Source organism: Panthera pardus, unplaced genomic scaffold (genome assembly GCF_024362965.1).
Source record: "Panthera pardus isolate Hobbes unplaced genomic scaffold, ASM2436296v1 HiC_scaffold_13, whole genome shotgun sequence".
NCBI classification, from domain to species: domain Eukaryota; kingdom Metazoa; phylum Chordata; class Mammalia; order Carnivora; family Felidae; genus Panthera; species Panthera pardus.
In genome coordinates this window covers 7,037,937-7,065,769 of record NW_026526688.1, presented here as the reverse complement: position 1 = coordinate 7,065,769, position 27,833 = coordinate 7,037,937, and the positions used below count along the sequence as shown (strand labels likewise).

Below are 27,833 nucleotides of genomic sequence, written 5' to 3'. Positions count from 1 at the left end.
GAGGACAGTCCTGCTTCCAACGTGTACAAATAGCAACATACTGCCTTTTCAGGAAAACCAGAAAAAGGAGGATCTGGGAACTGGAGGTGAATAAAAGGAGAGGCTGTAGTAGACAAAAGGGACTTTTGTCAGTGAGGTTTTGGGGAAAATGAAGCTGAAGGAATGAAAACCCAGGCTATAGAATTGCCCCCTTGTATCGGCTTCGAGGGAAGACAGTTCAAGAGGTTTACAGGAGGTTGTGATCTCCGGTACTGCAGCTGAGTCTCTGAAGCGGGGAGACACCTAGAGGGCAGAATTTGCAGTTGTGATGAGAAAACCAGACACGCACTGACAAGTGAATGGAAGCGGCTGAGAGGACCGGGAGCCTCTTAGGACAAACAAGCATGATCTTCACTGAAACAAATCATTTCATGACAATCAGTGGAGCTGTAGGGAAGAACCCAAGATGTCTTTGTGGCTTTAGTTTGGCAAATAAGTATCACAATAGGTAATCACTGTAGGTCTCCTTGCTTTGTAGATTCACTGGGTGGTCCAGCTCCATGCTTCCCCTTCAAGATGGTAAGTTCTTCCACTGTGGCTTTTCCTACTACAGGGCTTTTGTAGGGAAGGGGGCAGTAGTCCATCTAATCAAACCGGTGTGATCAGTACAGCAAGATCCTACGGAAGTGGCAAACGTGTCCTTGACTCAAGAATGGTGGCTGGAAAACTCCCCCCAGAATAAAAACAAGGAATGGTTTGGCTAATTGCCTGCTTTGGGCGTTAAAGACCCCAAATTCATCATCACCACCAGCATGCCTGAATACCACTTCTTCCACAAATTACACTGTAAACAGCACACGGATATAGGTGGACTGACGTAGCCGGAGACGAGGTTTTCGGATACGCAGCTTTCCCTCCTGCGCATTGCAATCTTGGTTAAACCTCAAGCCCATCTGGAAAAAGTGTGAGGGCAGAGATGAATTTGAGGGCGAGACGCAGAGGAAGATGCCAGTTAACATACCCTGTGAAATTTCAAAAAGACCAATTAACGCCTCCAATCCAACGCCATCCACACAAACGCACTCTGACTAGTGGTTAACCGGGCTGTCCTTCAGCGGCCCCCGGAGGCCGTGACCAGTTTAACCGTCTCGTGACCAGCCTACCTGCAGTCACATCGACCACGAAGTACCCTCCAGGGCCCCTTACCAAGTCTGGGCAACGGCAGAGAAACGCTGCTGCCCCTATGAGAGGCCTGATCTGATTTGTGCTTGCCCACCCAGGCACCGGAAAACTCAGTACCGCCGCGCCTGGCTAGCAGCCAGGGAGGAACCGGCACGGACCCCGAGCCCCTCCCGCCCCCCGCCGTCGGTTCTGGGGCCGGAAGCCTCCCCGGCTCGGGGGGCGGGCAGGGGAAGGGGCGGGGGCCAGGAGGCGGCTCGGGCGACACGGAGGATGCACGCGGGGGCCTTGGGGCTCTCGGCCCTGCTGCAGGCGGCCGAGGAGAGCGCGCGTGAGTGCCCACCCGGCGCACCCCTCCTGCCCCCCGACCCTTCCGGACTCCCGCGCCACCCCTGCCGCGGCGGGCAGCCCACCCCGGGCCCGCGCTCAGCTCTGCGAGCAGGTGGCACCCCGCCCCCACCCCACCCCCGTCACCGTCCTAGGTGGGACCCCGCGTATGCACGCCCCCCCCCCCCCGGAGCCTGGGCACGTGCATTCCGCCCTTCCCTCCGCAAAAGCCCTTCTGAACTCAGCGGGGGCTGCGGCGCGAGCTGTGCCATGCGCGGGCCCGATCGCGCCCCACTCTCCCGGGCCCGGGCCGGCCTGGGGGTCTCGGCGGAGGGGGAGGCATCCACGTGGCCCCGGGGGACAGGGGATCCGCCGCGGGGTGCAGGACCGGGCCAGACGCGGCCTCCTGGGAGCAGCCGGTCCCGCCACGCAAGATGGCAACACCGTTTAGCGCCTTTGCAGTTTGAACTTGTAACTCTTTCGGCGCCGCGGAGGAGGCCCCGCCCACTTCCGCCAGGCTCCGGGCAGAGGCTTCGGCCGGGAGGCGTGGGGTTTAATGGGGCCCCGGCCTCCAGACCCCAGGAGCCCCGCGCCCTTCGCAGCACGCACGCGTTTGGTGACCCCGGCCCGCTCCGGCTCTCGGCCTTCCCCTTGGGAGCGAGTTGTTGCCTCCGGGTTGGCGGGGTCTCAGCTTGAACCGCTGTCCCTGTGGGTCCCTCTGTGGCGTCCCCGCTGCGCTGTTTCAAAGGCGCCTTGGCCACGCACCCGGGAGGAGCCCTAGTGAGGGCTGCTGCAAATGTCCCGGGTCCAGCGCCGCGACAAGCAGGCCTCAGACACAGGACCCCCATGTCAGTACCCACCCTCGGTGGTCCCGCAGACCTTGGTCCCTCCTTCCCTTCCAGCCAGGAACAAACTAGGGCCACAGCGTTTCTGGACCTAGGCAGGGCAGTGACTTCTCCTGAGACCCAGAGACTTTGTGCCGGAGACCCTGTTTGCCTCGGTAGGACGAGGGGTTGGGGAGCAGGAAACCCAGGGTGGTCGCAACTCCCAGACAGAGCCTGGGGGGGGGGGGGGGACAGGGAATAGCCGCTCTGCCCCCTCGGTCCAGACCTGCAGGGTCCTGTCTGGACCTCGGGCAATTCCACTACAGTTCACAGCATTATGTGCCCATAAATCCATCTTAAACTTTAATATTGGAAAACGCAAGCAATGATCATATAAAATGATTATAGTGAATTAGTGCATCTACTAGCCCTGGAAGCTTCAAGCACCACCACCGCCCCCCCAACTTCATTGACTGACACTGCAGATCCCAACCTAGATTTGTCTAACTCTCCTCTGTTACTCTACCCTAGCATCCTCAAATATTAAAAAAAAATCCCCAAAGAGGAGGATTCGCATTTAAAAAAAAAAATTTTTTTTAATGTTTATTTTTGAAGGAGAGAGAGAGAGCATGAATGGAAGAGGGGCAGAGAGCAAGGAAGACACAGAATCCCAAGCAGACTCCAGGCTCTGAGCTGTCAAGAGCCCCAGGTGTGGCTTGAACTCATGAGCAGTGAGATCATGACTGAGTCAAAGATGCTTAACGACTGAGCCACCCAGGTGCCCTGAGGATTAGCACTTTTTAATGCACATAGTAGGGGCAAGTATTTGGTGTGTGCTGTCCTATGCAACCCAACAGCCCCTCTGTATGACCATGTGTCTGATCTCTTGGGTCCGCTGGAACTTCCTGGTGCCCTCACTCCACCTCACGCCTGTCCGGAACTCTGGCAGGCTCTGCCGGCTCCTGGGCTGGGCCGAGTGGAGAGCCCTTTGAGTTTTGGGGATGCAGGGTTGGCTGTCATTCGTTCTTCCTCCAGGCTTCCATTCACCCTCGTCTTTCCTCTTTCGTCTGCAGGCCTCTGCTCCGTGGTTTACTACTTCATCACGGGACAGCCCCTCTGGGGGTGGCTGGCCCTTTCTGTGCTGCTGCCTGGCTTCTTGGTCCAGGGCCTGAGCTATCTGTGGTTCCGAGCAGATGGACATCAAGGTCATTGCTTGTTGGTCATGCTACACCTCCTTCAGCTCGGCGTGTGGAAGCGGTAAGAACAGGCAGCCTCCTTTCACCTCTGGAGCCTGATTTCATACATGCAGCAGGAGCGGACATTTTCTGTCCTTAGGGTCGTAAAAGTTCAGGGCTGGGAAAATGCTCAAGGCCACCGCTTTGAATCCTTGCTCTGATACGGGCATCCCCTCTTCCAGCTGGCCCTTCCTTGAGCATCTCTATCATCAGAGGGCTCCTTCCAGAAGCAGCTATGACTCTTTGAAAGCTTTTTCTTTGGTTTGGCTGAATTCTGTCTTGCTCTTGTTTCCATTTGTTGGTCAAGGCTTTGGAGCCGTAGAAAGTGACTGGCTTCAGGAAGCTGCATTTAAGCCCCTACTACCTTAGGTGAGGAAGGTGATGTAGATTTAACCACAGACTAGGCAGTAGGACTGGCCTTGTTACATTTGCATCAAGGCTTCATTTCAGGATGAAGCCATTTGGGAGCTAGTTTTTTGTTTTTGTTTTTCCCACACAAAAAAGCAGCCTCAAAGGACCTAGTTAGTGCCCAATAGCCTTACCTGTGGTTCACCTCTGCAGGTAAGATACTGTTTTCCCTGGGAGTACCTCGATACCTGGAGGGTCAGGAGAGATCTGGCAGGGAGTTTAGGTAAATGGCAAATTTCAGCTCTTAGCCACCTCATAATCCCATAGCTGCCAGGAATTTTTTTAAAAACGGGAGATGGGGGGCGCCTGGGTGGCTCAGTCGGTTAAGCGTCTGACTTCAGCTCAGGTCACGATCTCGCGGTCCGTGAATTCGAGCCCCACTTCGGGCTCTGGGCTGATGGCTCAGAGCCTAGAGCCTGCTTCCGATTCTGTGTCTCCCTCTCTCTCTGCCCCTCCCCCATTCATGCTCTGTCTCTCTCTGTCTCAAAAAAAATAAATGTTAAAAAAAAAAAAAAACGGGAGATGGGGCTCCTGGGTGGTTCAGAAGGTTAAGCACCTGACTCTTGATCTCAGCTCGGGTTATGATCTCATGGTTCGTGGGTTCAAGCCCAGCATCGGGCTCTATGCTGACAGCATGGATTCTGTCTTTCCCTCTCTCTGCCCCTTCCTCTCTCTCCTTCTCTCTCTCAAAATAAATAAACTTTTTTAAAAAGAGAGAAAAGTTCGGGGATCATACCAGTGAAGCCATGCAGCTCAAGTGTTCATTAAGTTATAGACGCCAAGGATTGGAAGGGTATTCAGGAAGTCAGTGCGAGTTTGAGATCTTGGGCTGTGCTTCTGGAGGCTGTGGGTGGTTTATGCCTTCAGCCTTCCCCCAAGGGTTTCTCTGGAGGAGCTGAAATAAGTTTTCTGATTTCTCTGCTGAGTCTGAAGAGGGAATGATTCCTCATATGGAATCAGTCTCAGAAAGGAATGACTCCTTTCCACCCAGTGCAGAATCTCAAATAGGACGTAGCGGGTGCTTCTAGTAAGGACATTAAGCAACTGCCCCAAATTTCACTGGGCCACTCACAGCTGGAGCCCTCTGTCTCTGAAGGCACCAAAAGCACATTTGCGGCCACAGCAGTTTTGCCCAAAGCTGGGCCTTTGTGTTCAAGGCCTTTGTTCTGGGCACCATCCACCATAGTGGGTATTTTCAGTGCCTTCCCTCAACCCAGCCTGGTAGGAAGCCCATTAAGGGCTGCGGTGCCCTGTAGGTCCTCACATATGTGACCTTGAGGTTAGATAACCGAACATTTGATAATTCAAAAGGAGAGTTCAGTGAATGCCAGTCACTTGAGAGAAGCTTCCAGAATAATTGCCCGATAAATCTGCTTTCTGAGGCTGTGTGGGGACCCTTGGGCCCATCTGATCCAGTGCTTTCTTCAGGGATGGGGCTGGGTCAGGCCCACAACACTCTGCTGGTGTCACCTGTGATTCCGGATTCTTTTCTCCCCCATGCTCCCTCAACATTTCGTAAGTGGTGCTAAGAGTTTCTGGTACACACTAGTGTTTTTAAATACTAAAATGGATAATGGAAGAGAGTCATGAAAGTGAGACCTCAGGAGAGACAACTTGTCATCTGTATCTCTTTTTATTTTAAAAAAGTAAGTTTAAAGGGGATTTTTAAAAACCCACATAATTTACAAGGACAAAATAAAAAGACATGAGAAAAGCCAGGAAGAGGAACGATAATGCTAGAAAACAGGACGAGCGAAAATGGACAGTTGTTCACGGTGAGCCACAAATTTGACTCCCTGTCTTATAAACAACCCATGCAAGCAGAAGCTATGAGGGTTGCCGTGTTTCCGAGATCCAAACACAAACAGAAATCCACCTCCATAGAAGAAAGCTTTGAAAGTAGAAGTAGAAAGCAGCCATTCTGCATCTCATCCTGGATGGGCCAGTTGGGTTTCCAGAGAGAAAGCTGGGTGAGATGGGGTCCTTATTCTAAGTCTACCCTAAATTTTGCAAGACTGTCTTAAAGCCTGCCAAGAAGCCTTTCAAGAAAAAGTGCAGTTTTCTGAAGCACCTGTAGGGGGAGCCAAAACAATTGCATTTGGCACAATCCTGACTGGCCTTTAAGAATGGATCACACTTTAAGTGACTTTATAACCTAATGCAGAAGAATCTGCTAAGAACAGGAAAACTAAGAAAACACAAACCTCTTGAAGCAAAGTAGCTTATGAAAAATACAAGAGCTTAAAACATATATGTATTTTTTTTATTCCAAATGATATATACTATATTGATGGGAAGTCTGATTCTATTCAAGTGACCTGACATTTGTGACCCTTTGTTTAAACAAAATCAGCCACTTTTCTCCATTTAGCTTTTACATTTTCACTATAATGATACATGTTGCGGACATCTTTTTTAAAAAATGTTTAAGCCTGTGAATCCATTTGGAACCTCAGCATGAAACAATGGAGGACTGTGTAACTCATCCCAACCTTAGGACCTGTCCTGGCTTAGAAATTTTTCTTTAGCGGAAGCTACAAGTTCTTAAAAGGGAAGTTGAGGTGAATTTTAAGGTTACATATATTTAAAAGTATGTAAAATACAGCCATGCTCAACCTCCCTCGTCATCAGGGAAATGGGAATCAAAACCGCCATGAGGCACCGCATCACACCTGTCACGATGGCTAAAATTAACACAAGAAACAACACGTGTCAGCGAGGATGTGGAGAAAGGAGAACCCTTTTGCGCTGCTGGTGGGAACGCAGACCAGTGCGGCCACTCTGGAGAACAGGATGGATTTTCCTCAACAAGTTCAACAGGATTACCGTGTGATCCAGCAATTGTACTTCTGGGTATTTCCCTAGGAAATTGAACTCCAAGGAGTTGAAAGCAAGGTCTGGAAAAGATATTTGCATGCCCGTGTTCATAGCAACATTATTCGCAATTGCTAAAACAGGAAGGACCACCAAGCAAAGCAAGTCAGCAGATGAATGGATGAGCGGAATGTGGTTTACACACCTGATGGAGTATTATTTAGTCCCTAAAAAGAAGGAAATTCTTCAGTGCTACAACATGGATGGGTCTTGAGGACTTTATGCTAAGTAAAATCAGGCAGTCCCCAAAGGGTAAATAGTGTGTAATCTACTTATATGAGGCATGTAGAGTAGTCAATCTCATAGAGACGGAAAGTCGAATGGTGTTGCCAGGGGCCGGGGGAGAGGAGGGCATGGGGAGGTTAGCGTTTAATGGGTGCAGAGTGTCCGTTTTACAAGATAAAAAGGTTCTGAGGGTGGATGGTGGTGATGGTTGCTCAGCATTATGAATTACTACAAATTATTAATGATCTATAATTATAGTGTTAAATTCTATTACTTTAATCATTTAAAAAAACTTTTTAATGTTTATTTATTTTTGAGAGAGAGAGAATGAAAGCAGGGGAGGGGCAGAGAGAGTGGGGGAGACAGAGGATCCAAAGTGGTCTCTGTGCTGACAGGAGAGAGCCAGATGCGGGGCTTGAACTCGCGAACCGTGAGATCATGACCTGAGCCAAAGTCAGACACTTAACCGACTGAGCCACCCAGGTGCCTCATATATTAATTATTAATACCACTGAACTGTACAGTTAAAATGGTTAAGATGGCAAGTTTTATGTGTATTTTACCCCAATTTAAAAACAGATTTAAAAGAAATATAGCCATAGCCATGACCTCAAGCTGCTCGCTATCTCAGGTTTAACATCGCCAAAAAGTGTGAAAGTGGAGAGAAGTGTGCGTACTCTTCGAGCTTGTAGGCCTGTGACAGACTATTCTGGATGAGGTGGATATGTACGACTTTCTACTTAAGCTGTTAGTGAGGACAGAGCACAGCTTGCTGGGAAACTTCATTCCCAAGGCCTGCGTTAGCTGAACTACTACTGTCTTTCCAAAGGTCAGTTTAAAGCGTTTGTTCCTGACACAACTAGAAATCTCACACCATCACCAACACAGCTCGACCCGCCCAGTATACATTTGTTCACACTCGGTGACGTGTGTGATGAAAGGGTCTAGACACCCATGATTGAGATGGGGTCTCTGAGGCCTGGCTGGGGACACAACCGAAAGCCGGGAACTCAGAAGAACAGAGAGAAGGTGTTCGCAGCCCTGGGGGACAGCCTGGGGGAGGCTCCCGCGGTAGCAGTGGCTGTCGGCCGGTTGGGCACCAGCCACGGATCGTCACCGGGAACTCCTTAAAAACCCAGTCGTCCATCTGTGCCTGGACCCACATCACAGCACAACAGACTGTCTGTGATTCTCCAAACGCACCTGTTTAACCAGAAAATCTGAGCCTGGAGCCCAGCAACTGTACTGAAACAGGCCTCCAGGTGACTAGAGCTCAAGTTTGAGAACCGGGTGCTGGCGAGGGAGCCCTAGTGTCAGGGCCGAGGAGGTGGCCGACCCAATCCGCCTGGACGCGGAGGCCCGGCCCACCCAGAGACAGCTTCCAAGGCACATGGAGAAGCAGAAGGGCTCGCTCAGATGCTGTGCTTGGTCAACTAGCACTTTGCCATAATGTGAGCACAGGCAAGAATTTTCTAGATGGGAGACCGATTGGGCTGGGTCCCGCAGGGACTTGTCACTAGGGAAGGAATTTGGGTTCTACCCTCCAGGCGTCTGAGACCCATTGGAAAGGTGTAAGCAAAGGACACACATGGTCAAATGAGGCACTTAGGGAGATGGTTGTGGGGACAGTAAAGGCAAAGGGACATGCTGGGGAGAGACCAAAGGCTGGCAGGCTGCGGGAAATCCGGGCAAGAGCGAGGGGGACCCAGATGGAGGCATCAACCCCAGGGACGGAATGTGACGGGAGCTACTGCCCAGTCCTCTTCCTGCCCACGGCCGCCCCCACCTGGCCTCAGCTCTGACCCTGGGCATCCCCGACGGCTTTCCAGTGATCTCAGTCTGACTTCCAGACTCTGTGATGGCATCCAGATCCCCGTTCAGAACACCAGGTGGACTGCATTCCCCCTGGCTGCTCTTTATTTCTTAGAAACGAAACCCAAAACCTCAGCTAGACCCGAAGAGGCTCCTGCTGGCCAGCCCCTGCCTCACTGCTCCCGTCATGCAGCCGCCCTTTCAGGGGCCCTCTTCGGCCCACCAGCCCACAAACGCTCTCTTCGACCCCGCTCCCCGGCTGCTTGCCCAAGGTGCGTGCACCGCTCCTTTCCTGAGAGCCCTCTCTGACCACGTCCCCGGTCCCTGGACTGGTTCCAACACGATCCGCCATTCACACTGCTCATTTCCACATGATTTTCTTCTGGCTTAAACATTCCAGGTGCACGTGGTTTCTTTCCCCGGCTGAGCCTTGGGCTTCTAGAGAACATCTTTCCTTTCCTTTTGTGCCTCCTGTTAGCTCCAGCAGGTGGTGAAAGCCCAATGAAAATGCTCCTTGAACTAGTGAAGGCTTCGGGGACAGATGATTCAGGACTGAAAGGGAAGCTATAATCCCCTGATGTTTACAGTTGTGGCTTTCTTTGTTGTTGTTTTTCTTACCATTGTGTTCCTGTCAGAGGTCACAGCTTCAAAGGCGCAGTAAGAAATCAGTCTGATCCAGGATTCCCAATCGTGAAAAAGGAAAACTTTTCCTTAAGCATCTCTCCTGGGCCCTCAGGACCGTGAATAAGGCTGTTTCAAAGAGGACCCCCATCGGCCCTGACCGTGGACATGTTGGCCAGAGATGACAGGGAGGCTTGTGGCCTGCAGCCAGCGCCCCAGGGAGCTCCTTGGAGAGGAGCTTTTCAGGTGATGTGAAGGTGTGTCATGCTCTGAGCTAGGAGCAGGTAAATTGAAATGACTTCCGGTTTTTCTTAACTCGGACAAGACAGGCTCGCGTCCCTCTAGAGTTGGTGGACACCTGCTACAGTCAGGTGTAGTGATCTCCCTTGTTCCTGCTCATGAAGGAGGGACACTCGTGCACGGGGAGACCCTTGTGTGGAAGCCCAAAGTCCACGGTGCCCGGTGGTAAAGGATGGCGATCCATATCAGCTTGCAGACAGCTTTCCTAACAGGGCAGTATCGGCAGAGGTTTCTGGGATGGGTTTATGGAAAACAGGAACGGGAGCATTTCCTAATTTCTTTTGTGTTGGTTGCTTTTCGTGCACCGTAGGAAGGTCGGCCAGGCTGGGGGAGCCAGTGTGTCCCCAGGGCCTGTGACCGTGGAGTCTTGCGGACCGCTGGGGACTGGCCTCCCCTTCCTGCTGTCCTCTGGGCCAGGCCCGACTCCTTGGACCAGGCAGTTGGCGGTCGGAGGTCTCCAGACCCGCAGCGTCCTGTTAGCTTTGTGCACTTGATGTTGGCCGCTGTGCGGTCCTTTCGAAAGCCTGCCCTCCTCGCTTCCTGCTTCTATCCTCCCAGCCTGGCCTGCTTTATCCTTCTCGTGCAGGCCTCTCAGTGGGAACGGTCCCCAGGGTTCTGTCCTTGGGCCACTGCTGTCTGTGTGCCTCTGTGTGCCGTGTCCCCGTCCTCAGATGCCTCCCGTCTGAGGACGGCATATCCTCCCGGCCCGTCAGGCGTCCTCCCGGCCCGTCAGGCGTCCCCCCGGAAACTCTGGCTTGTTTCTGTCTGGAGCACGCCGTGCGGCAGCTCCCTTGTCCGTCACCAGGTCCCCGGCCACCCCCCAGATCTCCTCCATCTGCTCCCTGCTTCCCACCCCCCGTTCTCTGTTCTCACTCAAGCCTGCAGCTGTTATTGCTGGGACTAGTAGACGAGCCGTCTTCCTGATCTTTCTTTCTGCAGCTCACACGACACCTATACACGTACAAGGGCCTGGAAGGGTGGCTTACAAGAGACACCTGTTTCTCAGTCCCGAAGGTTGCAAACCCAAGATCATGTTGTCCGCACATTTGGCTCGTGGTGAGGGCTGGCTTCCTGGCTCGCGGTCGTCTTGCTGTGTGTGCTCACGTGGCCTGGCCCCGGTGCATGTGAGCAGAGGCTCAGAGAGTGGTTGCTGTTCCTCTTCTCGTGAGGGCACTCCTCCCATCATGGAGGCCACCTCAGCGCCTCGTCGAAAACTAATTACCTCCTGGAGGCCCCGCCTCCTAAAACCATCACACTGGGGACTAGAACTTCAGCCTAGGGATTCTGGAAGGACACAGACATTCAGTCCATCACATACACACAGGAACACGGTCAGCCATACCCCAAACACCACACACACAGGTCTGCCAAGTCCTTTTTCCAGGGCAAAATCCAAACCCCATCACCTGAAATTCAGGGCCTGAGCTACCTTGCAGGGCCACCAGAGCCCCACCTTCCCGTCACCTTCCAGGCGTCTCTCTTGCCCAGTCCCCAGCGAAGCACCCCTCCCCCCCCACCGTCCTTCCTTATTCAGCTCTGTGCCTGTCTCAGTTTCAGAGGCGCACAAAGTTCCACGTTCTGTGAGGACGAGGATGAGAGTTCTCTCATTTCTTTACGCTCTAAAGCAAGGACAGCATGGTGTCTTGCAATATGCATTTGTTGGGTGAATTAATTCCCATCCCAGCAGGTCCTGGGGTGGAAGACGCAGGCCGGGGTTAGCTCCACGCCTCGCAGGGCTCTGAGCAGTCCCCAGCCAGCCTGTCGGGTCCAGGCTCCCGTCATGCCACCCCCGCCCTCCCGGCCACCCGTGAAGAGCAATCGCCCACTGTGGCACCTGAGTGAGACCTGCCCACTTCAGCGTGGTGTTCTCTAGAATGCCGCATGGGAGGGGCGCCTCCGTGGCTCAGTCGGTCAAGAGTCCGACTCAGGATTTTGGCTGAGGTCATCATGTCATGGTTTGTGAGTTCAAGCCCCGCGTCGGGCTCTGTTCTGACGGTGCGGAACCTGCTTGGATTCTGTCTCCCTCTCTCCCTGCCCCTCCCCTGCTCATGCTCACTCGCTGTCTCTCAAAAAAATATACACATGTATTAAAACAAAATTTAGGATGCTGTATATGATAGGCCAGAAAAGGGGGTGAGGCATCCTGTTAAAGCTGTCACAGTCTGACTCTGCACCCCGAGCCGTTGCTCATCCTTAGGCACTGGGACGCCGCGTCCACTGCTCTACAGAAGGAGCAGGAAGCCTCCAGCCGAGGCCAGCTGCTGCTGCAGGAGGCCGACCTGTCCGCCCTCCGCCTCCTGGAAGCCCTTCTGCAGACCGGGCCCCACCTGCTCCTCCAGACGCATGTTTTCCTCGCCTCGGACTTCACAGATGTTGTGCCAGGTGAGACACGTCCAACCCCGAGCGCAGACCCCCCGACTTCCCCAGGGGAGTTACAATGGATGCCTTACTTAGAAAAAACTTTCAACCCAAGATCGGCCCCTGCTTGGGAGGATTAGGGCCGCCCATGCTCCCTGGCATGAGATGGCAGCTAAAACAGGTGTCTGTTTGAGATTGGCTTCCTTCGTGGGGTCAGTCCACAAGGCAGAAATTGCGCAGAGTCACATGACCCACACGTGCCTTGGGAAGCGACCACACGCTGCTCCTCAGGGGCATCAGTGCCTCAGCGTCTCCCGTGTCCTCAGGCCCTGGCCTAGCTTGACACAGCCAGAGGCCTAACCGTCCAAGAACAAGTCTGGCCCACGAAACGTCACCAGTGTCACCAGTCAACGTTTCCTGTGGCGTCGGCTCTCTCTCTCTCTCTTTTTCTCCTGGTCACTTCTTGATTCTCTGCCAGCCGCCTCCTCCTCCTCCCTCTTTGCCGAGCGCCCACATTTGTGTGTGCTTACACGAAGTACCTAAAACTCAAACTCAAGACTGTGCCGTCCTTCCGTCCATCTTTATCGTGGGGCCTGGCACGATTTGTGTTCTGGCTTTATTTCTCTGACTAACCCTCCACATGAAGGAACACTGGCTCCAAGAAAACACTCCCCACACGTGTTGCGCACGCCTGTCACGCTGCCAAAAGCTGGGACCAGAGAGAGTTTGCCCAGCAAAGTACGTTTGGGATGGAGCTCCCTGCTCAGGAATTCTCCTACAGCTGCTTCGTTACCAACAGAGCTCAGACGGAGGGCTGCAAGGATCAGTGGCCCGGGCTCTTTTCTTAAAGGGCTTAGAAAGGAAGGGCCCCGCTCGCTTGCCAGGAAAGAGCACGCACTGGGCTGTGCAGAGGAACCAGAGGAACCGCCTCCCGCGCGTCCTCATTTCTTCCTGGGCGTGTGTGCTCGTGTCTGTGCAGAGTTGTCGCGCTCCCCGCCCATCCGGGTGCTGGGTTCGGGATGCCCCGTGAGCAGCCGGGCTGTATGGGGATGTGAGACGGCCCACAAATACTGTTGTTGTCCGCTTGCCTTCCAGGCGTGAGCGCCCTGTGCTCCTGGTCCGCGCTGTCCTGGGCCCTGGTGTGCTATGCCTGCTTCATGGGCTTCGTGAAGCCGGGCCACGTCTTCACACCGTGGGCCGCCCTGCTCTGCCAGCAGCTCTGGAGGATGGGCATGGTGGGAGCCCGTGTCCTGAGTCTGGTTCTCTTCTTCGGAGTGCACCGCGTCTGGGTTTTAGTGTTTGGAGGTAAGCAGGGCGAGTGCTGTGGCTGGCTGTTGCTGTGTGTAACAGACCACCCCAGAACATAATGCCTTTTGGTTTTTTAAATTTTTTTTGGATGCATTTTATTTTATCCCCCACCATTTATTTATTTATTTTTATTTATTTATTTTTTAATTTAAATCCAAGTTAGTTAACACGTAGTGTAATAATGATTTCAGGAATAGAATTTCGTGATTCATCACTGACATATAAAGAACTTAATGCCTTAAAGTAACCATTCACGACCATCATCCCTGGTTCTGGGGGACCCCGCTGGGCACCTGGGGGGTTCTTGCTCACGGGGGGGGGCCTCAGGTGGGTGCTGTAGGATTCATAAGGAGGCTCCACTGGGCTGGCCGCACAGACGGTGGTCTTGCTCCCACGGTGGGTGCCCGCATGCCCTTTCTCTCCAGCAGAGCGGCCTGGGCTGTGGACAGGGTGGTGGGGGTTCCAAGAGAAAGCAGTGGGAAGCTGCCGGTCCCCCTAAGACCGGCCGAGCGCTGGATCAGCACGGCTTCTGCCGTATTCTGCCCGTCAAAGTAGTCATGGCCAGCCTAGAGTCAAGAGCACGGAGGAGTAGACTCCACCCCCTGTGAGGGTACGGGGAGGGGGCTGCATATGGCGCTTCTCTCTGGAGACACGCTCCCGTGGCTTAGATAGCCCAGCCCTCAGCCCGGCCAGCTCCAGACCACAGCTGCAGCCGCTGTGAGAGCTCCTCGAAAGACCATGTCCTGTATCACGCCTGAGATCTTTTCTGTAGAAAAACAGGAGGGAGGCGTAGGGTCCCGCTTGTCCCGACCTAACACAAAAATGTACAGTGCCCAGCTTCTGACAGCCCTCCGTTTCTTCTGAATGCTGATTTTGGACATCTTCTCTGTTTCAAATAGGGCATCTCCACTGAGCCCACCTGTCACCCCCCGCCCTCAGTCTAGGTACGTGGATGTGAGAGTGACAATGGGGTCTGCCTGACCCTGCCGGAGCCCTGCGGGGGTCTCGGTGTCCCCACCAAGCAGAGGTATCTCTTCTGGCCATCAGGCAATGCACTCTGTAAGAAGGAACAGTGTACTCATGTTTTAAGAGAACAGGAGACACTGACAGATATTTACACTGAAGCCTGGAACAAACATTAACACCTGTTGGCAGGAAGGAGAAATTTTTGAAAGAAATTGTGCTGCTAAAGAGAGATGAGCTTTTTTATTCATTTTTTTTAAAACAAATTTAGCTCAAACTTCAGTAAGATATTATTCATCTTAAAATAGGGGAATAAAAATTATAGCTGGACCACATACAGATCTTTCCTTTGGATGCAGATGTTTTCAGCTCTTGAACTAGTAATTTAAACAATAGTGAGCCAGGGGTGCCTGGGTAGCTCATCAGTTGGTTAAGCAGCCAACTATGGCTCAGGCCATGATCTCACAGTTCCTGAGTTCAAGCCCCCATCAGGTGAGCATGAGACCCGCTTCTGTCTCTCTCTCCCTCTCTCTCTGCCTCTCGCTAACTTGCACCCTCTCTCAAAAAAAAAAAAAAATAGTGAGCCATGAGGTTCATAACAGCCTCCTTAGGCACCTCCTGGAACTGGAAGAGTCAGTACATAGTGTTTGGGAAGTGTCCTTGAAGGTAGCCTTTTGTGTGCTTGTCCCCAAATTAGTTCAACTACCTTTTATGAGGATCAGATGAGATACTGTGGGCAAAGAGAAAAGCTGCTGGTTTTCTGTGCCCTGTGAATCTCTCCTGGGTTTTGATCTCTCCTCTGGGATGCTGAGTCAGGTGTGGTCAGGACAGAGAGGACGGCTCTGAGCCCCGGGTCTCCATGTCCGTGCCCCTCCCCCTCCCCAGGTCCCCTCCGGGACCCTGACTTCCATGGCCTGCCTCCCTCCAGGTGCCCACTGGCTGGTGATGACCTTCTGGCTTGTGGCACAGCAGAGTGACATCATCGACAGCACCTGCCATTGGAGACTATTCAACCTGCTCGTGGGGGCCGCGTACATCCTCTGCTACCTCAACTTCTGGGACAGCCCTTCCAGAAACCGGATGGCCATGTTCTATACGGCAAGTGGGGCAATGATGGCTTTCTTTACTGCTAATGTTACAAATTTCATATGTATAGAGTGCACGCGGGTATAAGTGTGTGCATGTAGGCATGTGTGTACTTGTGCATGCATATCTATTGAAGGAGGAATAGCTTGATCTTAGGAAAAATTCTAAAAGGAATCACTGTCGTGACAGTGACAGGCTCTATAAATCGCAATCCGACCTCCAGTTTTTCCTACATGGTTAATGTAGTAAGAACTGTGTTTTTTGGACACTGTCTACATCTGATAACTATAATCACAGCTCACCTATGTCAATGTCATATACACAGTGTCCTAGTAGCTCTGTCATTACTGAGTTCCAGGCGTGTCCTTAGGACAGTGGGAAAACCACGAAGGTGAGAGAATGCCTGTCATTGGGCCGCTTCTAGCCCAGTAGGGAGGATGGGCTCCATTCCCAAATAACTGAACGACGAGGCAGAACGTGGGTAAATCCTGGAAGACCAGCGGTCTGAACTCACGAGTATGGTGGGGATCACTTCCTGTCGGATGAGCAGAGGCGCCCTTTCTAGAAGGTGGAAGTTTAGCTGCATTGCAAAGAGCAACGGAGAGAAAATGCGGCCAGCACCTCAGAGCACCGGTTTTGGAATCAGGCACTTTCTGTGGGACCGTGGTTCGCCATTTACTGTCACCAACCCACTTGGCCAAGGATTGAAACGCCCTGAGTCTGTTTTTCCATCGCACATTAGGAGCAAGGTCTCTCAGCGTGGCTGTGATAATTTTATAAGATCCACCCACTTCTCAGGGCCTCCAGTGAAGATGAAACACATAACCTGGCACCGAATAACCAACACGTCGTGGCCATTATTGATGATAGAAAGGGAAAGAGACTTTCAGGGGAGCAGACCCTCTAGGACGGAGCTGTGAGCAGATGGAAGGTGTCCAGGAGACAGCGGTGGTGTGGTCACCTCCTGCTTTTAGGGGAGCCCCGAACGGCTTATCAGCCCTGCAGGCTACGGGGTCCACAGACGGTGAGGATGCGTGGTGCTGGACAAGTTATAGAGCCGCTCCAGGCCTCGACCTCCCCGTCTGAGAACCAGGAATAACGGTACCCATGTCGCTGTGCGGGAAGAGGGCGGGTGTGCAGAGCAGCCCATGCCCCTGCGGGTGTGGCTGATAAGCTGGAAACATCCAGAGAGAGGTCACTTCCGTGGCTGTGTCACAGTCACACCTTTGCCAGCCTAGCCCCTGGAGTCTGAGAGGCTGCTACGTAAGGAAGGGAAAGGAAAACTCGGTCCTTCCCAGCCCACTTACTTACTCTGTCACTGGGCCCGCGGGCAAGGGCAATTAAGCGGGAAAGACAGAAGGTGGACAGTCCTGAGGTGCACATGTATTTATCGTCCAGCCCTCTTGCTCTGCCTCACAGACCTCTGCAGGCTTATCACAGCTAGGGACTCCACCCACGGAGGTGACCAGGCACGTCCAGGGCCACAGGCTGGCCAGCGAGGTTGCCCAGGCTGCGCCCTGATCCCTGGGCGTCTGGTCCCAGCCTCCTGCCAACACCCCTCAAATGTCAGGCCTGCCATCTGCCCTTTCTTGGACCGCCTTCCCCAACAGGCGCCTTCCTGGGAAAGAGACACGGGTCCTGACCCCCACAGAATGTCACTCCTTTGGGGTAAAGTGCAGTGTCGGCAAACAGAATGTTAATGCTGCCTCCTCGTCTGTTGTTGTTATTCCAAAAGCCAAAACAGTACAGAGTACTTGGAAGTCCACTTGCTAAGGGGGGTGGGCCTGGGGGCTTGGGGTAGCTCTGGTTTTCAATGGCTAATGGCTTTGCTTAAATCATGGAAAGCTGTCTCCAAGGTCAAAGCAGGAACTTCTACAATTCTTCTCTCATTGATTTGCTCAACAAGAGTACGAAGCATTTGTCATCTTGTAGGTTCTGTGCCACGATGTGTTCCTGTCCCCCTGTGACCTCCTGTTCTCATCTTCCAACCCTGGGAATCGTAACAGAATCCTTAGGAATAGCTAACGGTTCGGGCAGGATCATCCTGCACCAGCCGCTGTTCTAAGCTCATTAACTGTCTTTATTTCTCACAACGCCGCATGAACCGAAACCCATTTTACAGATGCAGAAACTGAGGCATAGAATGGCCAGGCATCTAGTCAGACAGAGGCAGGATTCAAATCCAGCTGGTCTGCTGCTACAAGGCCAGCTGTGGCCGGGCAGGACAGCCAGGAGCGTTTGAGCTGGAAAGGCCTCGGGCCTCTGTGCGACCCCTTCTCAGCCTGGGCGATTGTCACAGGCGTTCAGGGAGCCTCTTCGAGGTCGATTCCCAGGTGCCTTGTCAGCGATTCCAGCCAACAGGTGTGAGCGGGGCCCTGGAATCAGCGTTTGAGAAGCCGCATCACGTGGTGCTGATGTTCGGTGACATCGAGAACCATTTACCTTAACTTCTCCCTCACAAGGTGGAAGCCGGCCCCTGGGTGACATGTGACGGGGAAGCCAGGTTTGCCCTGGTTCACGTGTCATCGATTCGCTCACCTGAGCCTGCACACGCGGCTTCCTCCGTGCGCCAGAAATGGATTCAGATGCCGGGGTGTGCAAAAGTCGACTCTCAGCGGCCAGAGACACAGACCCGTGAATGCAACCACGGGGGCCAGAGAAATGACGTTACCAGACCCCCTCAGGAGCACAGAGGCTGAGAGAGGAATGCCAGAGAAGGCTGTACAAGAGGTGACCTTCGAGCCGGGTCTCGGGAGATGAACGTGGCCTGAAGAAAAGGCAACAAGGGCTCAGGAGCATTTGAGGCAAATGCGACAGAAGCAAAATAAAGAGTGTCAGGGACATACGTGTGGTGGTGTGGAAGATACTAGTTAATGCAGCGAGGGGCGCCTGGGGGGCTCCGTCGGTTAAGCGTCCGACTCTGGCTCAGGTCATGATCTCACTGTTGTGAGTTCGAGCCCCGCGTCGGGCTCTGTGGGGACAGCTCGGAGCCTGGAGCCTGCTTTGGATTCTGTGTCTCCCTCTCTCTCTGCGCCTCCCCTGCTCGTGCTCTCTCTCTCTCTCCAAAATAAATCAACATTCTTAAAAATTAAAAAGTAAATAAAGGCAACGAAAATAGAGCTAATGAAGCCCACTGCAACAGGGAAGAGGGTCCAGCATGAACCCACCTCAGTCCGTTTGTGGGGAAGTGACTGCGCATTTTAAAGGGAAGATGGGGACACGGAGGGGCCGTTTGAGCAGGGTCAGGGGAAAGGAAATTTATCAAAAGTGGGAGAGAGGTGGTTAACGGGACTGTGACATCTGGTTTTCTGGTTGGCATTTATCTGGCGGAGGCGCCCACTTGTCGTATCTGGATGACTGAAAGCTGTAGTTCATGCAAGTTAGAGCGAGCCCCGCCCCGCCCCCACGCCCCCAGGGGGCCTGGAGGGTGATCTTGAAATGTTCAAGGCTCAAAGAAACCGTCCTTCTGGATTGCAGACGATTTACACCTCAGAGATGCAAAGGATTTGTATGCCAAAGCTTGCTTGCTTGCTTTTTTTTTTAATTTATTTTGAGAGAGACAGAGACAGCCTGAGCAGGGGAGGGGCAGAGAAAGAGAGAGAGAGAGAGAGAGAGAGAGAGAGAGAGAGAGAGAGAATCCCAAGCAGGCTCCACACTGTCAGATCAGAGCCTGAGGTGGGGCTTGAACTCACAAAACAGTGGGATCATGATGACCGGAGCCGAAAACAAGAGCCAGACGCTCAACCAACTGAGCCACCCAGGCACCCCTGCACTTACAAGCTTTATAAAGCAACAGGTCCAAGGGGGGGTTCAGGGGCTACCGGCCTTTCACCAGATTTCAGCTGGAACGAAGAGGAAGTCTTCCAAGCAGCATTGCTTCCTTGGGCAGAAACGGGACTACGGCCAAGGTCCTCACCCTCGGGACACAGCCTTGAGGGGCTAGGAACTGTGTTAGTGTTCGTTCAGGTCTCTCAACGTGTGTGTTGGGGGGGGGCGGGGGGAGGGGAGCAGTGATGGACAGAAGCATTTGTTCTACGTGTCTGCAACTTTCATCGGCCCAGCTTGAGGCCTGGCCAAGGAGAGGGCTTAGAGATGCGGATCTGCGTCAGGTTTTGTCAAGGAGAGAGTCTATGTGAGCAGAATGGCATCGTATCAGTCAGGGTTCTCCAGAGAAACAGAACCCGGAGGACACGCAGAGACACATAGGAGGAGATTTATCATGGGGATTGGCGTACGCAATTTTGGAGGCTGAGATAGGACACGGTATGCCTTCTAGAAGCCGGAGAACCAGGAAAACGTTGTGTAATTCAGTCTGAGTCCAGAGGACCGAGCACTGGGAGCTCCCACGTCCCAGGACAGGAGGTCAGCTCAAGAAGATGGAGGGTTTACTCTTCCTCCACTTTGTCTTCTATTGGGACCCCCCCCCCCCCCAGATTGCATGGGGCCCACCTGCACTGCTGAGGGTCCTAGTCTTTACTCAATGTACTTATTCAAACGCTAACCTCTTCTGGAAACGCCCTCACGGACACACTCCGGAATACTGTTTTACCGTCCGGGCATCCAGACAGCATCCAGGCAGGCTGGCCCATCACATCTGCCATTACAATGGTCATTGTGGGAACCGCATGTTGGAGGGTTACTCTGGAAAGGAAACTTCGGGATGCGCTATAAACAGAATCGCCCACACTGTCAGGGAATGGGGTCTCGATGGCCCTGGGTTGAGATGGGGCTGTCTCGAGGTGTGTTGGGGGAGATGACAAGGTCTGCTCTGTAGGTGAAACAGATCGCCCGGCAGCAGTGTGGAGGAGTGATTGTGGACAGGGAACAAAGGACCCGGACAGGAAACCATAGGACCCAGATAGGTAGTGACAGGATCACAACTACGAAGGTGGCAGTGAGGATAGGCAAAACGGCAATGAATTTGAGACAGACATAAGAATTTGGCTCCACAGACCAGATAGCTGATGAGACGTGGTTAATGTAAGGAGCAGAGAGAGACAGACCCCACGGTCTGTGGACTGGGCTGGTGGGTAATGTCATTTAATGCTGCAATATGCCTGCTGGACCTTTGAAACACTGCTGCCCAGAGCCTAAAGGCCTGGGGAGAGTGGGCATTCTTAGGATTGTTAAGTAGCTCTTAATAACATTTTTAGTTCTTTCCATATTTGACTTTCCTGGAGTTAAAATGGGGCCCATGAATGAGCATGGCAAAGATTCCTAAGACTTTTGGGCCTACCAGTATTAGAATTTCTTAATTTCTTAATGCCTCCTGTATAGTATGGGAATGTATCATCTTCTAATTATGTCCAGTTTGTTTACTTATTTTAAGAAATATATTTTAATATATAAAAACTGGTAACCAAAGTTAAGAAGCCAGCCTGGATGGGGGGGTACAAAGAGCCTTCTGCAAGAGCGGCCGCCATTTTGGACCGCGGAGGAAGGCTTTCCTTGCTGTTCCCTTGGGCCACAGGCCAAATTTACCTCTAAAGAGGCAAATAATTGAACAAACAATACTAACATTCTTATCAAAGTTTGTGACCTAGCGTACTGGAATTCGATGGCACTATGAGCTCTGCAGATACTTTTATTTATTGCGCGATAAAACTCAGACACACATGCACTCAGCGTGAGAACATGAAATGTATAAAACTGGGAATAAAAGTCTCCTCCCTCAGCCCACCTGACTCAGCGGAGGGAGCCACCGTGGCCACGTGGGCTATGCCCTCACCTTGCACGTGCACTTACGATTCTGCAGACATTTTAATGAGCTGCATTGAAAACAGGGAGAATTCCCCCTTTGCCAGAGAAGCTCTCTCAGACCTTGACCCTGCTTCTGTTGGGAGGGGGTGGCCCAGTCAGCCGTGGGGACCCCAGTGGACATTGAGGACAGAGGCTTCAACACTGAAGGACACTGCTGCAGAGTTTAGGGTGAGCGTCCCCGAGGCCACGTGCACCTGACTTTCGGTGCTGACTCTACCTTTCGATCCCACAGATTATGCTGCTGGAGAACATCATCCTTTTGCTGTTGGCCACTGACTTTCTCCAGGGGGCCTCCCGGACCAGCCTGTGGACCATAGCTGGCGTCTTGTCTGGATTTCTGATTGGTAAGGCCCCACGTTGCCCTCTCGTTCCCTCCCACCCCGCCCCCAACTTTTTTCTTTACCATAAACTGACTCCAAGGGCAGGAAGTGATGCTCAGGAGCATGAGGTGGAGACCAAGGAGTGGAGCTCACTGTGCCTCCGGTTGTGCCCCCACCAGGGCCCCAGACACTGAATGCGGCTTCATCCGGAACCCGAGAAAATCCGGACCCACACTGTAGACTTCTATCAAAAATGACTCGTGGGCGGGGCCTCCTCCCCGGGCTTCTGGCTGAGGTCCAGCACGTGACTGCCCTCTCCTTTCCACCTCAGCATCCCAGCATCGGGGAGCAGAGCAGGGATCCCCAACATGATGCCCCGTGCTGTATGCCAACAGGAACCCTAGGACGTGGGTGCTGAGTTACCCTCAATTCAGAGCTGAGCAGCGTGGCACAGAGGAAGTTAAATAATGTGCCGTAAGGTCAGACGCGGTGTAGGTGGCGGAGCTGGGACTCACACCCTACTCCCATCTGGCGTCTACACGGTGCCTGGCAGTTTCAGATCATCAGCTTGGTTTTGTGAATGAGTGTATGACTCAGAGCACTCCGTGCCTGCCGCGTTAACCTGGCTTCACAGATGGCCGTGAGCTGGAAAGGGAGTTCCTGTCTGCTCTTGGGAAGTGAAAATAAAGGAGGGAGGGAGGAAAGGTGTTTTCATTCTCAGCGTGGTGACCCAGGGCACAGTGACTGGGGAGCTGGGGACAAGGGTCAGCCCCGGGGCTCAGACGGAGACACCTGCCGATCCTTCTCCCCCTCTTTCCGGAGCTGCCCGAACCCCTGACTCCCAAGTGGCCCCGGAAGGCGTCCTCAGTGGGAAGATGGTGAGTGAGCTCTAGTCAAAGGCACACAGGCTTTATAAACCGTTTTTTTTTTTTTTTAATGTATGTTTATTTATTTATTTATTTTTGAGAGAGAGAGTGTGAGCAGGGGAGGGACAGAAAGCAAGGGAGACACAGATCAAGCAGGCTCCAGGCTCTGAGCTCTCAGCACAGAGCCCGACGCGGGGCTCGAACTCACAAACTGTGAGATCATGACCTGAGGCGAAGTCAGACCCTCAACCGACTGAGCCAGCCAAAGGCACACAGGCTTTAAAGCTGGTAGCGCTGGCTCACATCTTGAGCGCCCTTGACCAACATTTATTGAGCTCCTACTGTATGCCAGCCTGGGGCCGCAACCCAGAACCCTGTGCATGACATGGCCTGGCCGGAAGGCTACCCATGAAACGTGTGTACTTTGGACTTGGCTGATGAGGGGACTTACTTCCCCTTTCTGACCTTGGGTGGCTCATCATAAAAGAAGGGTGACCTCTCCCCCACCAGCATCGTGAGAACTCAGAATAGCGGGTAGAAATGGGTTCAGGGGTGCCCACGGCAGAGCCAACAGTCACCCCACGGGAATGCTGTCTCCGTTCCCCCGCAGGAGGCCCGCTTTGTTACCCCCCCACGCCTCATCCCCCAGAAGTCCTCGGGGAGAATCCACGGGACCACGTGTCAGCCCCACCTCCACCCCCAGCTCCATCACCCTGCCGTCTGCCAGCCCCTCCGGGGCTTTGACCCCCCGCTCCGGCTTCAGACTTCTTGCTGTTTATAATGAGTGCCCTGAAACCAGGCGCTTGATCTAGTACAACAGGAAACTGGAAATAACGTGGGAGGCTACTGGAATGCTCTGCTAAAGAAATTATTGCCGTCGTCAACACTTCTGATCAAAATAAATCGCACTGACAACAGTGTGATTAAGATGTTTATGCACAGAGGAAGTGTTGCTGCTGCTCATGGAAATTCCTTGATACGGGCTCCTTGATGGCTGTGGTCAGCCTTTCCTTGGGGCTTGTTTTTGAGGTTATCCTGACCACCCCCTCCTCGAGCGTTGGAGTCTGTCAGCCGGCGTGTGGATGGTTTTGCCTTCTGAGTATTTGTTCCAGTCACTTGAAAGTGAAATGAGCATTTCTACGAGACACCTCACACGCAGCACAAACACACATAACACACTCGCGTGCCCCCCCCCACCCCCCCATCTAGGGTGCCTCGAGAAAGAAGTCATAGAATCAATAGGTTATTGACTTGGCTATTAGGATTTTCAGCTTAGGAATATTTGCAGCTTACGGAAGCCGGAGCCTACTTAAATGCCCCCAAAATATCCAGATCTGATCCTCCATCAAGAGATCACGTTTGAGATCCCAATTATATTCCTCTGTCCAGAATTCCAGACTCTGGAATTCTCAAGCCGTGGGGAGGATACAGGACTTCAAAGAACATGACCTTATGTTCCTCTTTTTCTTCTTTTCTAGGCAGTATCTCGCTGGTAACTTATTACAGCCTGCTACACCCTAAGTCCACAGACATCTGGCAGGGCTTTGTGACAGAGGTCCGTGGCACTGCAGTGGTTGATAGAGCAGAGAGAGAATCTTCTCCCCGGGCCTCGGCCGCAGCTGGAGAGAGGCCAGGGAACCCAGGGGACAGTTGTGAGTTAACACATCTGGGTAGGGCCCCTAGCCCACAGTGGGGACCCCCAGAGGCTGGGCTGGAAAGCCAGATCGTTCAGGAAGATTCCTTCCTCGGTCACCATCACTGGCTGTTGGTGAAACTTGCCCTCAAAACAGGAAGTGTGTCTAAGATCAACGCAGCCTTCAGAAAAGACGGTCCTGGCTTCTTCGGTCCCCCTGAGTGGGGGCTGAGCCAACACCACAACCATCAGACGACGCCCAGGTTTTCCCAGAAGGAGCTCGCATCGTCACCCCACGACCCCCTCTCCTCAGACAAGGGCTGTGAGCCTCAAGTTGTCTGGAAAGCAGAGGCCAACCTGCTGGACACCTCAAGCTACGTCTCTTTGGCCAGCGACAATCCAGACGAAGCTCCTGGCCGGCGGTGGTCAGCTGCACCCAGGGAGGGCAGCCCCAGGGAAGGAGCCGAGGCGGTTTCTCCGCTGCAGGGCAGGGGTGCAGGTGACCAGACAGGAGGGGCAGGACAGGAGAGCGCCACCCTGTACTTTAGTGCCACGGCCGAGGGGGCCACATCCCCACAGCGGGAAGCCGGGCAGGCGACTTTGCAGACACCCCTGTCTGGGAGGAGTTCGGAGCCCTCCCCTCGGCCGGCCACTCGGCCCTTCCCTGCCACCATGGCCAGCATTAGCCCGATCCTGGGCCCGGGCCGCACCGGCAGCTTCCGCCCCAGCACAGGCTTGCCCGGCAGAGCCCTGGGCGGCTCAGAGCATGGGGGACAGCAGGAGCCCATGGGGGACCCGAATCTTCCCACCATTGCGGGGACACGGATGGCATTACCAGAGGTGAGCCTGAGGCCCGCAGACGAGCCTTGCCTCACATCCACCCCCAAGTGTGAGCCTGCCCACGGGGACTGCGGCGGGAGGGCCCGGCCGAGGACCATGCCAAGTTTCTCCATGTGACCGCAGTCCCGGCGGGCAGGGCGACAGGCGGCCGAGTCACGCTGGTCCCTGGGCTTTGAGATTTGAGACCGGAGAATCCCAGTTCTACCTCTGCTCTCCGTGTTTCCCCCAGACCTGTTTGCACAACTGAAGCATGAACGAGCTGGACCAGATTATTGGCGAGCTCCCCCACAAACACCATGTACACACGTGTGCACAGAACACACTTTCCTGTCACGCTGTGGGAGCGGGGCAAGGGCCTTCCCGTCAAAATTGCCCGCTTCCTTTTACCAACGATATGATCCCGATTTTTAAATTTAATTTAACCTTAGTTTTGTTGCTGTGGCTTCCACGAAAGTCAAAGGTAAAGAAAGCCCAGGGTTCCGTTTCATTGTGAGTTCTCGTTACAGTTTGCCTCTGCTGACACGAGGGGATGATCAGTCCCTTAAAAATGTATTCTCCCTGTATCACTTTACGGACCTCCATGATAAGATAATGCAAGCCCTTTCTGGAAGCAGATGAGAAAGCTGTGCTTCTCATCATCAACATAGCGGAAGAATGCAAATGTCATCCTGAGATTCCTTTGGCAGAAAAAAAAAATGCTACGTTTGTTGCTGACCCTGCAGACCCCCGCCCCGCACGCTGGCCAGCCAGCAGCCTGGACCTCACACTCCATTTCCTCTACCCCCACACTTTGCTCCCTCCTCCGTTCCACGGGGGACACTACCTGTGGTCTGGACTCGCCGGGCGAGAAGTGCGGCCACTGTCCATTTCCTTCTCTATTTCTTTCTCTTCTTCCCCTAAACTGGGCTCTTTGTAGACAGACATTCACATCATTTCTGCAAGCCTTCCTTCAGAGCTGGTGTAAAAAGTGCAGGCATAGGGGCCCCTGGGGGACTCAGTCGGTTAAGCGTCCGACTCTTGCTTTCGGCTCAGGTCGTGATCTCACGGTTTGTGGGACGGAGCCCCAAGTCGGGCTCTGCACTGACAGCACAGAGCCTGCTTGGGATTCTCTCTGTCCCTCTCTCTCTGCCCCTCCCCGCTTTCTCTCTCTCTCTCTCAAAATAAAATAAACATTAAAAAAACAAGTTTAAAAATTAAAAATAAATTTTTAAGTGCATTCATAAGCCACCGAAGCAGAAGGCGGTCCCCACATGTTTGCATGTGGTCCTTTCTACCTTCACAAACACCTCTGGGTTCAGGGACAGTATTCAAGCCCCAAAGAGGAAGTGTGGTGAGCTGTCGGACCATCAGTGACCCTGTTGCTGACTGCGTATTCCAGTGGGACGTAGCAGACGGTGGCTCAGATCTCCTGGTACAACAGGTAACGACAAGGGACCTCAGGCCACCGCCCGGCGGGAGTGTGTCCAAGAAACACCACAGCTGGACAGTAGCTCCGACCGCGCAGACAGGTGGTGCTGAGGACCATTGCAATGGGGGAAAGAGAGAAGTCTACGACTGGGCTCAGCTCCAGATGCAGCACAGGTAAGTGGGAACCGAGAGTCCAGGAGCAGGGGAGAGGTCAGTGGACGGAAATGTACTGAGGAAGCCCGAGAGGTAAGGGAAGGTTCTGACTCACGCAGCCGAACAGGCCTCCTACTGGAGGCAGGCCGGGCCGTCAGGCTCCGCCTGGGGGTGGCAGGGTCTGCGGAATCTGACCATCTACATACAGAAGGTGGTCAGACATGGAGCATTTGGAGGATTCTTGCTAAAACCGGACACAGCAGAGAGAAACACGTAGGCCGGCCTAGGTGAAAGGCTGACGGGAGGCTGAGTAGGGTTTGGTCAAGGACGGTGTGCGTTGCAGCATCGGCAACTCTGCCCAGGACGATAAAAGGCGCTTTCCGAGCCAGGACGCTGGCCTCCCCCTCCCGTGCCAAGGTCTCGCCGAGGACCGGGTGCCCACGCTACCTTGGAGAGGCAGTTACGAGGCACAGGGGTCTGCTTCACTGCACTTCTTGTCTTTGTGTTCGGCACAAGTGTGACACTTTCAGAGGGAAGGGCCCAAGCCCTTCAGGTCAAGAGCGTCAGGGGCCACCTGGAATTGAACCAGCTGGGCTCACGACCCCTCGCATCGAGGGGGAGTGCACCCTATGGGGGCGGCTCAGTAAGAGGTGGGAGAAGGGGCTCAGGGGACGGGGGCTTTTGTCTCCCGCCACCGTCCGCACGTGGCCTCGTCTGAGGCTAATCTTGTACAAGATCGTTGGTTTCCAGCAGAACACGTGGCCTGGCCGTGGGCGCCAGACGGGCTCCCGGATGTCAGAGGCTGACCTTTTCTCACTGGAATATTAGTAGTAGCTTAACAGCTGCTTGCTAAGCTAAGCATTATATACTGGATCTGTTCTACCCACACCACTGCCTCTGTAAACGGCCATCATCCAGAACATCAAAACTCGTGTGTGTCCCTCCCATAATATTTGCTACAAGAGCATTTATGTCTGCAGTTGCACCCGCCCGGCTGGTTTTCTGGATTTCTTCCTTCTTATCGCATGAAACCACACTGGATGCGACAAACCACATAGGATCCATAAACACCACGGACCGGACAAACACTACCTTCACTGCTGTTTCTAAAAAGCAGGGAAAGCCCGAGCCATCCAGGACCTGCTGGAAACTGGGGTGGACTCCCACGTTTCTACAGTGATTGTCAGCTGCTTGCAGTAGACTCTCTAATTCACCTGTTGGCCCTGGCGAGGCCCGGCGGGATGAGTGGTTCCCAGCAAGCACTCGTAAACACCTGTGAAGGGGAATTGAATTTCTAGGTTTTTCCGGGATGACTAAGGGTTTTACTTCTCATAAACATAGCCTCTGAGTAGCCA

General features: G+C 53.4%; 1 protein-coding gene across 3 annotated transcripts; it reads left to right on the top strand.

Moving 5' to 3' along the window:
• The first annotated feature begins 1,190 nt into the window (after positions 1-1,190).
• Positions 1,191-27,833, top strand: XKR5 (XK related 5). 3 transcript variants are annotated; one of them, XM_053900779.1, is made up of 8 exons: positions 1,417-1,489; positions 2,925-3,018; positions 3,383-3,566; positions 11,982-12,166; positions 13,238-13,447; positions 15,342-15,511; positions 21,492-21,603; positions 23,924-27,833. In XM_053900779.1, exons 2-8 carry the CDS (start codon positions 2,943-2,945, stop codon positions 25,033-25,035), a joined length of 2,049 nt encoding a protein of 682 aa, XP_053756754.1. In that variant the 5' UTR covers positions 1,417-1,489; positions 2,925-2,942; the 3' UTR covers positions 25,036-27,833. The 3 variants fall into 3 exon arrangements, with proteins under 3 accessions (XP_053756755.1, XP_053756754.1, XP_019294720.2); XM_053900780.1 differs by lacking the exon at positions 2,925-3,018 and having other exon boundaries at positions 1,191-1,489; XM_019439175.2 differs by lacking the exons at positions 1,417-1,489; positions 2,925-3,018 and adding an exon at positions 2,028-2,333.

What these genes read in the sequence shown, in the direction of transcription:
- XKR5 (XM_053900779.1), top strand. Translation starts at nt 2,943, where the DNA reads ATGGAAGAGGGGCAGAGAGCAAGGAAGACACAGAATCCCAAGCAGACT. An exon ending in CTTCACAGATGTTGTGCCAG is followed by an intron (nt 12,167 to 13,237) that starts GTGAGACACGTC and finishes CTTGCCTTCCAG; the next exon opens with GCGTGAGCGCCCTGTGCTCC. An exon ending in GGATGGCCATGTTCTATACG is followed by an intron (nt 15,512 to 21,491) that starts GCAAGTGGGGCA and finishes TCGATCCCACAG; the next exon opens with ATTATGCTGCTGGAGAACAT.